The sequence below is a fragment of the Mirounga leonina genome, unplaced genomic scaffold, assembly GCF_011800145.1.
Source record: "Mirounga leonina isolate KUSES-001 unplaced genomic scaffold, KU_Mleo_1.0 Mir_107, whole genome shotgun sequence".
Classification (NCBI taxonomy): Eukaryota; Metazoa; Chordata; class Mammalia; order Carnivora; family Phocidae; genus Mirounga; species Mirounga leonina.
Genome location: NW_023270233.1, coordinates 5,593,503 through 5,607,836, shown reverse-complemented (window position 1 = coordinate 5,607,836; position 14,334 = coordinate 5,593,503). Strand labels below are relative to the sequence as shown.

Below are 14,334 nucleotides of genomic sequence, written 5' to 3'. Positions count from 1 at the left end.
CCTCCCTCACAAGCACACAGCATGCTCTCTCTCTTTCTCTCTCTCAGATAAATAAATAAATAAATCTTTAAAAATATATATTGTTACTATTGGTTGAATGCTTCCTATACCTTAGGTACTATGCTAAAGCCCTTTTGTGGATTATATCATCTAGCCATCATGTCATTCTCTGAGCTGGGTTCTTTTATTAGCCCCATTGTCCAGGATCAGCAACTAGAATTCGTAAGTGGTGGTGGCAGGCTTGAAACCCAGGCATTCTGGCTCAGAACCTGTGTTTTTTTTTTTTTTTTTTTTTTTTTTAATTATTTGAGAGAGAGAGAGCATGCGGTGGGGTGAGGAGGGCAGAGGGTGAGAGAAAGCAGGTTCCCTGCTGAGCAGGGAGCCCTGGATCCTGACCTGAGCCCAAGGCAGACGGTTTAACCGACTGAGCCACCCAGGCTCCCCTCAGGAACCTGTGGTCTTAACCACTGTGCTATACTTCCTTGAGTGATTCTGTATGTGGGGTGGATTTTACTTTGTGCCTTTTATATTTTCCAAATTTTCTACAGTAAATATCTCTTTGATAATGCAGAAGAAAAGGCTTTACTTATTTATTTAAGCTTAGAATTCAAAGGAAATGCATAAGAACTTTCTTCCTTTGGAAAGGCTCTACAGTCTTCTAGTCCAGGGATTCTTGGTGACCTCCGGGCCCTGAAATGGCCACGGATGGGTTTCTGAGGTTCTGTGAACTCTATGACACTTAAGATTTGGTGTAAATGTGCATTTTTCTTGGGAAAAGTTCTGTGGTCAAAATTGTTAGTCATTGAAAATCATAGAAAAGTTTGACAGCTGGAAATGCAGTCTTTTGCTTGATTTTATAAAGAGAAGAAAGTAAACAGAATATGGTTATAATATGTTCTTAAAATTTAGTTCTCTTAAAGCTTATCTGAGTGGGGTGGATAGGAGTTTATTCTTAGTTACGACACGTCAATTAAGTTTCTTTTTTTTTTTTTTAAGATTTTATTTATTTGACAGAGCACAAGCAGGGGGACCGGCATCCAGAGAGAGAAGGAGATGTAGGCTCCCCACTGTTAAACAAGGAGCCTGAGCCCAATGCGGGGCTCGATCCCAGGACCCTGGGATCATGACCTGAGGTGAAGGCAGATACTTAACTGAGCCACCCAGGTGCTCCTCAAAAAGACTTTTATCATTTGTCAGTGAAAAAATTAGGAATCCATTTACTTTTTCTTTTAAAAAATTTTTAAATTTTTTTTCAGCTTTATTGAGGTAGGATTGACAAATAATCACGTATTTATGGTATACAATGTGATGTTTTGATGTATGTGTACATTGTGAAATGCTTACCCCCAAGCAAGCAAATTGACCTCTTCATCACTTCACATATTTACTTTTTGTGTGTGTGGCAAGAATGCTTAAGATCTACTCTTTTAGCAAATTTCATTAAACCGTGCTGTACATTAAGATCTCCAGAACTTAATCATCTCATAATGGAATGTTTGCACCCTTTGATCAGCATTTCCCCTTTTCCTCTAGCCCCTGGCAAACCACCATTCTACTCCGTTTTTATGAGTTTGACTTTTTTAGATTCCACTTATAAGTGAGATCAAACAGTATTTGTCTTTCTCTGATTTATTTCAGTTAGCATAATGTTCTCCATGTTCATCCATGTAATCACATGTGGCAGGATTTCCTTCTTTTTTAAGGCTGAATAATATTCGTGTGTGTGTGTGTACACATATATTTATGTATATATGCCATATCCGTTGATGGACACTTAATTTGTTTCTGTGTCTTGGCTATTGTGAATAATGCTACAGTGAACATGGGAGTGCTCTTTAAGACTGTGATTAATTTCTTTTGGATATATACCCAGAAATGGGATTGCTGGATCATATGGTAGTTCTGTTTTTTGGGTTTTGAGGAACTGCCATACAGTTTTCCATAATGGCTGCATTAATTTCTATTCCCACCGACAGTGCACAAGGAGGAATCCATTTATGTTTAATAGCTTAGAGTATATATCTTGTAATAAAAAAACTGACTTAGAAGCCAAAACCTAAAACTAAGGGTTAAGAGCCATTGTCACTTGGTAGCACTTAATAAGGTATTATATCCTTAGAAATGATGAAATCTGGTACACCTTTTTTTTTTTTTTAAGATTTTATTTATTTATTTGACAGAGAGAGACAGTGAGAGAGGGAACACAAGCAAGAGGAGTGGGAGAGGGAGAAACAAGCTCCCCGCTGAGCAGGGAGCCCGACATGGGGCTCGATCAGCTTGATCCCAGGACGCTGGGATCATGACCTGAGCCGAAGGCAGACGCTTAATAACAGCCACCCGGGCGCCCCTGGTACCCATTTTCAAAAGCACCTTTATGGAGCTGGAACATTTCCTTATTCATTATGTGAGCTCTTCTGATAGGGATTTTATACTCCAAAACTATTCTAGAGATTAAAAAAAAAAAAAAAGGCGAGCAGCCCTTGTTTTTTATTAGCCTCTTGCTTGATGCCTAATCTCTAGATATATGTAGAAAAAAATCCTTTCTACCACCACTGTTTTTCTGCAAATTTTATTGCAAAAGAGAAAAATAAAAGGAAGGATGGTGGAATCAGAGTGATTTTATATTTCTTCCTATGTCTGGCTTTTGCTTGACTCCTGACGGTATCCAGAGAAACACATGATGGGTCAACTTGGAAATGCTAATTTAAGCTACTTACATAATTTTGCAATATAGCATGTCATGTTCAGTAGGCTTCAGATCCAGTGTTGGAAACAGGTAAGTCATGGGGTGTTCAAAGGTCTCCCAGTAAAGACACATTTAACTTTACTACTAAGATTCATCGATGGGATATAATTAAATTAAGAGCATGTTCCCTATATACACATACTTAACTGCCTTAGTAATAATAGCCTACCAAATAGCTATAACCTGTTCATTAGTAAACAGCTCATTAGACTACTAATTTGACCCACAAGAAAACTGACCAGTTTGGAGATAAAACCTGTGATCACCATACTACTGTAATATTTCTGTTTAATCAGTGAAATTAAAAGACTAATCATGATATAGGTTACATTTCTTCTATTCCTAAAATACTTTTATTTAAAATCTTTGATTTTAGGGATGCCTGGGTGGCTCAGTCGGTTAAGTGTCTGCCTTAAGATTAGGTCATGATCTCAGGGTCCTGGGATCGAGCCCCACCCACATCAGGCTCCCTGCTCAGCAGGGCGTCTGCTTCTCCTCCCTCTGCCCCTCTGGCTTGTGCGCTCTCTCTCTCTCTCAAATAAATAAATAAAATCTTTTTTAAAAAAATAAAGTCTTTTTGATTTAACGGAGTGATGTAATTAACTTTAGCCTTAAGTTTTCTAATCTCCTTAGGGTCTGGACACCTTTAACATTGACATTCTTATTGATGAAATTATTATAAACCTGGGAAGTAAGACTGACTGTTATGTCTCTGACTTTGGGAAGTCAGAGCTAAAGCTATGGTTCACCTTTCCTCTGCCTCCTACAGACTTGTCAAAATCATACTAGGGATACTAACCTCTTCTTCCTTCCTTCCTCTGAAACTATAAATAAGGAGCTGAGAGCTTGATGCCAGAGCAGGGATTTAGAATCAGAGCATAGTAGAAGTGGGGAACAGAGTTCTGAGAAGCCCTAACAATGGGGATAATAAAACCACAGATCCAGGATTGAGCTAAGTCATAATTGAAACCAGTTGGGATTAGAGAAAAAAGGCATGGGTGGTACTAAATATCCTAAAATCTTGACTCAGTATTTTATTTTATTTTTTTAAAAGATTTTATTCATTTATTTGATGGAGAGAGAGAGAGCGAGAGCAGGAACACAAGCAGGGGGAGTGGGAGAGGGAGAAGCAGGCTTCCCGCTGAGCAGGGAGCCGGACACGGGGCTCAGTCCCAGGACCCTGAGATCATGACCTGAGCCGAAGGCAGACGCTTAACGACTGAGCCACCTGGGTGCCCCTTGTCTCAGTATTTTAAGTGCATAAACATTGGAAATGTAAGAATGCATAATTCTTTCCAATTGTTAATTGTAAAATCCCCATAAACATAAGATTGACCATCTTAAGCGTTGCTGAGTGTACAGTTCAGTGGTGTTGAGTACATTCACATTGTTGTGCAAACATCGCCACCCTTCATCTCCATCACTCTCTTCTTGGGCTGGCAAAACTGAAACTCCATGCCCATTAAACACTAACTCCCCATCCTCCCCCCTTCCCCAGCCACCTGGCAGCTACCTTCTACTTTTTTTTTTTTTCCACCTTTCTACTTTCTGTCTCTATGAATTTGACTCCTTTAGATACCTCATGTAAATGGAATCATATTTGTCCTTTTGTGACTGGCTTATTTCACTTATCATGTCTTCAAGATTAGCGGTGAACAGAATAAAAGCTCTTTTAACTCCCTAAAAGTTGGATCTCCAGATCAGGTTGTTTCTGTGTGGAGACCTCAGGCTGGGGACAGCTGGGGGGTCCACAAACCTGGGTGAGGGATCTTGTCTGTAAAATGAATGTTTAGCACATTTTCAAGTGTTCATCCAGGTTATAGCACTTGTCAGAATTTTCTTCCCTTTTTTGGGTTGCTTCTACATTTTAGATATTGTGAATAATGCTGATATAACATGGGTATACAGTAATTCTATTTTTAATTTTTGGGGGAACTGCTGTTTTCTATAGTGGCCATACCATTTTATATTTCTACCAACAGTGCACAGGAGTTCCAATTAGAATGCATAATTTGACAGTAAAAGTATTTCCAGCAATGGAGTAATTGGTTGGATTTCTTAAATTGCCCTGAAAATCCTAAGGGTCACTGGTCACGTGAACAACTCCCTGAATTGTGGCCATGGTATCTAGGAGAAATCAACTATTCTTTAGTGGTATTTCCTGCTAAAGAATGAAGCTCCCGTTTTATATCAAAATACTTAACACCTCTGTTGGAAAGAATGACTAAAAGCTATAAGCTCATTGCTTTAAAAAAAAGTAATTACTATGGCATCTCCAAACACTTGAAAATGTGCTAAACATTCATTTTACAGACAAGATCCCTCACCCAGGTTTTTGGACCCCCCCCCCCCCCCCCCGCAAGTTGTCCCCAGCCTGAGGCCTCCACACAGAAACAACCCGATTGGGAGATCCAACTTTTAGGGAGTTAAAAAGAGCTTTTATTCTGTTCACTGCTAGTCTTCAGTGCCTGGAAAAGTAACAGAACAGTGGCACTCAAGGATTCATTATTTGTTGAAAGAAAATGAATAAATCGGCTCTGAGGCTCTTTACAGGATACTCCTTGCTGTTTTTTGGCCTAGCTAATTTCTAAAAAGCACCAAACCTTCAGGCATTTGGAATTCTTCTGTTTGCAGTAGAGTTATCTTACCATTTTCAGAAAGATGTTTTCTTTCCCGTAATGTTGATTCATTCTTTCTTTCTTTGCTAGCTAGTTTCCCATTATAGTTAGGTAGGTTTGTAGTATTAGGTAATGTGGTTTTTAAGGATCTGTACATACTTATTTAATTCAATTAGAATGTTCAATATAGTTACCAAATTTCGAATTCCTATATTTTAGCTCTATTTGCTACTTTTTTTCTTGAGGTAATTTATTCATTTGGTAATGTTTTCTTAAAAAAAAAAAAAATAAACCAGTCTCCTTGGTTTTTGCTTCTTAGTTACTCTTTCATGTGGTAACAGCACCATCTTGTGAACCTTTAGGATATTGCTGCTGAAAACTTAACGTCCTGCCTCGTTCACAAACACAAAGATCTTCCAATACCTGAGGAGTGGTACAAGATAGACGTAGTTCTTGAAAACATAGAGTGGGTAGAATGAAATATAATCAAGGATTGGGTCTACCCATGAACAATGTGTTACTTTTTCTAAACCACACAGTTATTACTTTACAGGGATAGAGCACTTACTCAGTCCTGGACTTAAATATCTCCTTTTTTTGTTGGTTTTATGTTATATCAAGTAGGTGTTAAGAGTCTTGGAGCAGAAGCTTGTGAAACGATTTAGCTTCCCCCAGTTTGACCATGAACTTAAATAAGTGACAGAAGTTTTAGACTGTGAACTCTGTACCTTTTCTGTTTGGTTAAAAGGAACAGCAGGGTAATTATTGGCTTGAAACCTTTAACTTACTCCCTTGCAACTTATCAGTCCCTGTTTTCATTTTTTTTTTTAAGATTTTATTTATTTATTTTATTTGACAGAGAAAGCAAGCACAAGCAGGGGGAGAGGCAGGCAGAGGGACAGGGAGAAGCAGGCTCCCTGGGGCTCGCTCAGGAGCCTGACCTGGGGCTTGATCCAGGACCCCGGGATCATGACTTGAGCTGAAGGCAGACGCTTAATGACTGAGCCACCCAGGCGCCCCTCAGTCCCTGTTTTTGATGCAAAGTAGCAGACAAGTAGTCCCAAGAAGTGTGTAACTAAGTGATTTTCATTTGAAGTCCACTTTTTAAAATATACATTTTATAAAAGAATAATTGCTGATTTGGTTTCATGTATGCCTTTTGCGGAGGCTATAAACTGAAAAACTGCATTTAAAGTTTTATTCCTTGGTGAAAATAATTTTCTGACCATTTAGAGCTCAGTTTAAGGCTGTAAAATAATTACAGTAGAACTGCCATGGGTTAAAATATTTTTGGAACTTATGTGCTCTTCAATGTCAAACTTCTTGTCTTTTTGAGGAGTACTTGATTTTTTAAAAACAGCCAAGTTGGGAGAATAATGTGGGTAATCAAGCTGATTGATTTTGTATGAGACTAAAACTAAAGTATGACAAAGTAATTAAATGGACTTGGGGTTTGTCTTACAAACTGCCTCTGAAGTCAGAGTTCCAAAAACATCTTGAGCAATTGCAGCTTTCCCAAGGAAGTGAATAGCCTTTAAGAGATGATTGCTTTGAAGATGGCCTTCCTCAGAGATACAAGTTCTGTTATGTTTAAAAACTGTTTCCTTTCTTTATAGGAACATTCTTACCCACCCCCCAACATTTTATTATGAAAAATTGATTACGGGGGCGCCTGGGTGGCTCAGTTGGTTAAGCAACTGCCTTTGGCTCAGGTCATGATCCTGGAGTCCCGGGATCGAGTCCCGCATCAGGCTCCCTGCTCAGCGGGGAGTCTGCTTCTCCCTCTGACCCTCCTCCCTCTCATGCTCTCTGTCTCTCTTTCTCTCTCTCGCAAATAAATAAAATCTTAAAAAAAAAAAAATTACGTTTGCTGAAACATACAAAAAGTTGAAAGAATTACACCACCACCTTGATTCTGCAGTTATTTTGCGTATTTGCTTTATCTCTTCATTTATTAGTTGGTCTGATTTTTTTGACGAATTTTGTTGAAAGCTCACTGACTTCAAAGGTCCTTTCCAATGAACAGTTTAACTTTGGAAGAACTAGGGCATGCTCACTGAAGGAGGAGAACCTGACCATCCTGTGCCCATCTCCATTCTTTGTTTTTTTTTCAGGATGTGTTCCACATGGTAGTTGAAGTACCACGCTGGTCTAATGCAAAAATGGAGGTACGTTTCCCCTTATGTTGATAATTAGATTTAGGATATTAATTTTGACCTAGCCACACTGATTTGCTTAAGGGTTCAACAGCTGAAGTCGAAGGTTTTCTTGCTAGTCCAGTCTGTTTTCCAGTTGGATCTCCTGTTGCCTGCCAATCTCCCACTTGGGTTCCAACTCAAACATTTACTGTTTGCAAATATGCTATGGACTTTCCTTCCCCATACCTTTGCTTCTGGCATTCTGGAAGCCTAGAATTTAACCTTTTTCTCCTGTCTTGTTCCGCTTAAGTCCATCACTGACTCCTCTACAGAGTCAACGGGCTTTCTTTAGCCACCTGTGATTTTATTGAAATTTCTGTTGCATTTTGTTAATTTCTTTGTGATGATACCTAATAGGTTTGGCTTTTTGTTGTAGATATTTGTTATGTATTTTATCACTTAATTTAGCTTTTTGACAGTAACCACATTTTGTATATATTATATACTCAAATATTTGAATAATTTTAAGTGTTTTAAAGGAAAGTTTAAGCTGGATAATATTTATTTTGCCCTTTAATAAAAACCTTAAAACATTTATCAATGTTAGGATTTATTCCAGGTAATTTTAGTTTTTGCTTTCTGGAATAAGTAAATGTTTTTTTGTTTGGTTGTTTTCCTTCTATATACCTCAAATAAGTTTTCCACTTAAAGGCTGATTATGTAAAAACTTTTAATCAAATCATAAAAATGTTAGAGTTTAAGTCATTAAAGTGGAATTAGGGGATGTGCATTCCATAATTCATTTCCTCAAATTCTTATTTGAATAGTATTTTATATCCAAATATACAATGATTTGAAATTTTTTATTTCAGATAGCTACAAAGGACCCTTTAAACCCAATTAAACAAGATGTGAAAAAAGGAAAACTCCGTTACGTTGCAAATTTGTTCCCTTATAAAGGATATATCTGGAACTATGGTGCCATCCCCCAGGTATGTCTCTGTGTGATTGCTCAAAATGTACTTTTTATCTTATAAAAAATTAACCTACTGCTATTAGTGAAAAATATTTAAACGCAGAAAGTTTTTGCTATAGTAGATTTTAAAAACATAAAAGTAATTAATTTAATACTGCCTTGAACAACTTATTTTCAAGATAAACTAAAAGATAAATGTTTACAATGTTTAAATTCACATTTGAAAGTTTGTTCTTTTCTGAAATCTTTATTTTTCTATATGGTCTGGTTATAAACCACGCACATGGTTCCTTTGCATAATGAGGGGCAAACCTATTATGGAGAGCCTGTATAGCCTCGTGGTTGAAAGCACTGATGTTTGGCACCACATGCCAATTCTGCCATTTGCTAGCTCACCTAACTTGCCTTTCTTCCTTGCCGACACCTTCTTCCTTCCGGACACCTATCTCCCCAAGATATTACTAGCACTTAGCTCTAATGGCTGTTGAACCTAACACATGTAAGCTTTTATGTTGAGAGTCCTGATTTCTTCTTAATGCCAGTCTTTTTTGTGGTAAAGTAGTAAGTGGGGTTCTGTTTTCCTAAACAGCCAACACTTTGAGGAAGGAGGATATCCGCATTGTTTACCAATTTATCCCCAGCACCATGCCAGTGTGTATAGTAGGTTCTTATTTAATATTTGAATGAAGAGTCACTAGAATCATGTCTATTATGAGTAAATGATGGATATTTAATTCCGGTTTAGCAGGCTAATGCCTGTGGTACCTAAGATTTTTACATGAAATATTCAATTTTACTTTTTTCCCTGTTGATAAATTGTTTGTTTCTATTAACCATTAAGTCTATTAAGTGGAATCTACTGTGAAACAATCTGTAAGTTACCAAAACATAGATCAAACTCCTCGAGCTTGTTAGGTAATCACAGAGTCGTTTGTCTGCCTTAATTATAGCACTTCACTTTGTACTTCAGTTGATTTAGTAGTTAGCTTCAAAATATTATCCCTTTGGGAAAACACTGCTGAAAGACTTATTCTTCTGGAGGTTGGATTTGGCTTTGTTGCATCCAGTCTTCCTTTATGCCCCTTCACTTTTATGTTTTTGCCTTTACTCCAGCTGAGTAGGCAAACAAATCTGGTAATTAAGTTCTAGACTGGGGGAGAACTAGAACCATAGCTACATTTTTAAACTTGCAGTCGAGCACAGGCCAGCTGTTCCTTTGTGAGATGCTTTACAAGGACTCAGGAAATAAAGCCAGCAATTGAAAGCTCCAGAAAATCCTGATTAAACTTTTCAGTCTTGGCTCCTGGGCAGTGATGACACTTTTGCCACCAGAACATTTCATTTCCATTTTAGTACTATTGTCTACCTACCTTTGTTTTGGAAATTCATTCTAAGGAAAATCTAGTTAGTAGGAGATAGTGAGCATGAAGAGTTCATCAAACGCACTTTACTTTTAATGTATTTTTTACGTAAATATTTGGTTTTGCATTTGTGTTTGCATGTTGTCTCAGCTATTAGGTGGTTGGTTTTTGTTTGTTTTGTACAAGATCGTTATTGGGAGTGTGGCTGGCTCAGTCAGTAGAGCATGCGACTCTTGATCTCAGGGTAGGGAGTTCGAGCCCCCCACATTGGGTGTAGAGATTACTAAAAATAAAATAAATAAATAAACTTTAAAAAAGAAAGAAGATCATTCTCTGTTTTAAAGCTTAAAGTTAGTTTAATATATGTAACATAGCATATTTAGCATAATAGAGCCCCAGCATTTAATGACAATTATTGTGTCTACTGAAGATTCTTAGATGTGAATAAAGAATTTCTTAAAGATGAGAAGAAAATAGCTGAAGATTCATATTTTTGCAGAAAGACTCATGGGATGTGACCTTTTAATGTCAAACACAATCCACGTTGTCAGTAGCATGTATAGGAGTGATATACTCTCAGCCTTATTATTGTTATTACTCTTTAGACTTGGGAAGACCCAGGACACAATGACAAACACACTGGCTGTTGTGGTGACAATGACCCCATTGATGTGTGTGAAATTGGAAGTAAGGTAATGGGCTCTGAAATATTTTTCTGTAGTGTCAAGATGATGGTCATGAGGTGTACAAAGTTCATCCTTTAAAAAATACTGTGAATAAAATATGAGTATTAGCAAAATAATGATTCTTTGATAAGTTAAAAGCTTCTAGTTCATCTAAGCATTTGTATAATTTGTGCATTGAAACCTAGTCTAGAAAAGTGTGTCTATCCGCATGTGTGACTGTACATACATGTGGGACTGTACATACATGTGGGAGACGTAGGTGTGTTCTGCATTGCTTCAGAATGCAGATGACGAGTCAGTAGGTGACAGTACCTGGAGGCAAATTTCATCTCAATGGAGGGCAAACCTTGCCTAATGATTGGGAGCCGTCAGTGAATTGGCCTATGCAAGATAACCTGATGAGCTGGAATTTCTTTATCATCGTCAGAATTTCTTTATCAAGTAGGGCTGCTCTAAGATTATGACTATAGTTATATTTCTTTATGATCTTTCTCAGGCTCAGGGAAATGTTAACTGAAAAGAAAAATGTCATGTTTTTAACTCATAGAGTTAAGTCATATTATATGATTTGCCTAATTCAGTCATTTCTACAAAGTAAAAAGCAAAGAGAGCACATTTATTTATTTATTTATTTATTTATTTCTTACTTAAATTCTAGTTAGTTAACATATAGTGCAGTATTGATTTCGGGAGTAGAATTCAGTGATTCATCACTTACATACAACACCCGGTGCTCATCATAACAAGTGCCCTCCTTAATACCCATCACCCATCTAACCCATCCTCCACCCACCTACTCCAGCAACCCTCAGTTTGTTCTCTGTCACTAAAAGTCTCTTATGGTTTGTTTCCCTCTCTCCTTTTTTTCTTTTACCCCTTCCCATATGTTCATCTGTTTTCTTTCTTGAATTCCACATAAGAGTGAGATCATATGGTATTTGTCTTTCTCTGACTGACTTATTTCAAGAAAACACATTTAAGTATGAGTTTGAAACATTATGGAGGATTTATTCTTTGGCACAATGAGTGACAGTTCAAAAAATATGAATTGTCCTGAACCATGCTACTGCTTTTCTTAGGGCCTATAAGTAATAAGGGTACCTATTTTCAATTTTGATGGGACTGACAGGGATTTGCTTGCTTAGCATTTTTTAAAAATTGCTCAAAGGAACAATCTTAAGGTAAGTTTGCAGGAACTTGGCATTTTCTGTATTTCCTGTTATCTGCCAAGTAAAACTTTTCTTCCAAAGGTTCATTCTGTAGTATTGTCCTAACTGTGGTTATTGACTCTCAGGTATGTGCAAGAGGTGAAATAATTAGGGTGAAAGTTCTGGGCGTACTGGCTATGATCGATGAAGGGGAAACTGACTGGAAAGTCATTGCCATTAATGTGGATGATCCTGATGCAGCCAATTACAATGGTAAGGAAATCTGAAGATCTGATCTATATCTAAATCTTATGCACCACCAAACTTAACCTATAATGACAGAATTGCCTTCAGTAAGCAATAAGGAATAAGCCCATGCCCTCAAACTATTCAAGAATGGAGAAGCAAAACATTGGACCAAAGCATTGTTACTTCACATAGTGAACTTCCTAGTAATTACCTAGTAATTAAACTTTCTCCTTCATTCCAGGAAAGAAAAAAACTGGTAGTTTGTGTTGACTGTTTTCTCTCTTTCTTCTATACATACTAGCATTCACTTGCTCTGTTGATTTATTTAAAAATATTCTTTATTGAGATATGATCTGCATACCATAGAATTTGCTGTTTTAAAGTATACAATTCTATGATTTTTCATATATTCACTCAGTTGTGCAACTATCACCACTATCTCATTCCAGAACATGTTCTCCACCCTAAGAGGAAGCCCCATAGCCATTAGCAGTCACTGCCTGTTCCCACTTCCCGCTGTCCCTGGCAACCATGAATCTATTGTGTGTCTTTATGGACTTGCCTGTTCTGAACATTTTGCACAAGTAGGATCCTATGATAATGTGTCTGTCTGGCTTCTTTCATGTAGCATCATGTTTTCAAGGCTTATTTACATCATAACACGTATCAGGACTTCATTCCCCACCTCCACTTAACACAAAATTCACTGTTTTAACAATTTTAAAGTGTACAGTTTGGTGGCATTTAATACGTTCACAAGGTTGTGTGACCATCACCACTGTCTAGTTTCAGGACATTTCATCACTCCAAAGGAAAACACTACCTCTAAGTGGTCACTCCCTAGTCCCTGCTCTTCCCAGGCCCTGGCAACCACTAATCTGCTGTCTGTCTCCATGGATTTCCCTATCCTGGATATTTCATATACGTGGAATTTCATGTACATGGGGCTTTTTGTGTCTGGTTTCTTTTACTTAGCATAATGCCTAGGTGCATCCATGTTATAGCACGTATCAGCAGTCCTTCCTTTTTATGGCTGAATTCTATCCATTGCATGGATCTGTGCCACATTTTGTTTATCCATTCATCTGTTGATAGACATTTGGGTTGTTTTTGGCTGTTAGGAATAATGCTGCTGCTATGAACATTCCTGAACAAGTTTATGTGGACATATGCTTTTAATCCTCTCGGATACAGATACCTAAGAGTGGAGCTGCTGAGTCATATGGGGACTCATGTTTAGCTTTTTCTGGAATGGCCAAACTCTTCCAAAGCAGCTGCACCATTTTACAGTCCTGCCACTGGCCATCAGTGTTCCGATTTCTCTACTTCCTTGCCCACTTGTTACCTTTTTTTAAATTATTATTATTATAGCCATTGTAGTGGTATGTTTTATTGTTGGGTTTAAGAGTTCTTTATGTATTCTGGATACTAGATCAAGATACATGATTTACCTGTATTTTCTTCCATTTTGTAGATTGTCCTTTAATTTTCTTAATGAAAGCACTCAAGTTTTCCATTTTTGTGTAGTCTAATTTATCAATTTTTTTTCTGTTTCTTCTACTTTTGGTGTCCTATCTAAGAAACCATTACCTCTAGTCCAAAGGTCACAAAGGTTTACACTTAACGTTTCTTTCTAAGAGTTTTATAAATTTAGCTCTCACATTTAGGTCCTTGATCTGTTTTATGTTAATTTTTGTATATGGTATAAAATGGGAGGTCAGCATCATTCTTTTGGATATGGACATCTACTTGTCCCAGCACCATTTGTTGAAAAGACTATTCTTTTCCCCCATTGAATTGTGTTGGCATTATTATTAAGAATCAGTTGGCCATAAATGATGGGTTAGTGCTATAATTTGATTGTCTGAGTCCTTTTTGAAAAAGAAATGTTTATACCTTGTAACTCTGTCTTGTTATCATGACTATTTTTATATTAATCATGACTCTAGTTAATGATCGAATCCATTTTAGTTATTGAATTGGTCTTCTTTTGCCTGTCTGAAACGGGTCTCACTGGACTAAAATCAAGGTGTCAGCAGGATTGTGTTCTTTCTGGAGGCTCTAAGGAGAAATATTTTTCCTTGCATTTTCTAGCTTCTAAAGGCTGCCCACATTCCTTGATTCATGTCCCCACTTAAAAGCCAGCAATTCCAAGGCAAGTCTTTATCACGTCTTCTTCCCTGACTCTTCTGCCTTCCTCTTCCACATAAAGACCTTGAAGATTAAACCCAGCCAGATAACCCAGGATTATCTCCCAGTTTCAAGATCAGCTGATTAGTAACCTTAATTCCATCTGCAACCTTCATTCCCTCTTCCCATGTAACATGACATACTCACAGATTCTGGGCATTAGGATGTGGACAGTCCTCTGCTCACCGCGAATGGTGACACTGTAATGGTGGATATATGATA

At 37.5% G+C, this 14,334-nt stretch overlaps 1 protein-coding gene across 1 annotated transcript in view; it reads left to right on the top strand.

Moving 5' to 3' along the window:
• The window catches only part of LOC118019050 (inorganic pyrophosphatase), a 34,819-nt gene that overhangs the window by 8,812 nt on the left and 11,673 nt on the right, over positions 1–14,334 (top strand). Inside the window, exons 3-6 of the mRNA XM_035017881.1 lie at positions 7,479–7,532; positions 8,375–8,494; positions 10,445–10,531; positions 11,820–11,946. Coding sequence (XP_034873772.1) covers positions 7,479–7,532; positions 8,375–8,494; positions 10,445–10,531; positions 11,820–11,946 — 388 coding nt within the window. The remainder of the gene's footprint in view (positions 1–7,478; positions 7,533–8,374; positions 8,495–10,444; positions 10,532–11,819; positions 11,947–14,334) is intronic.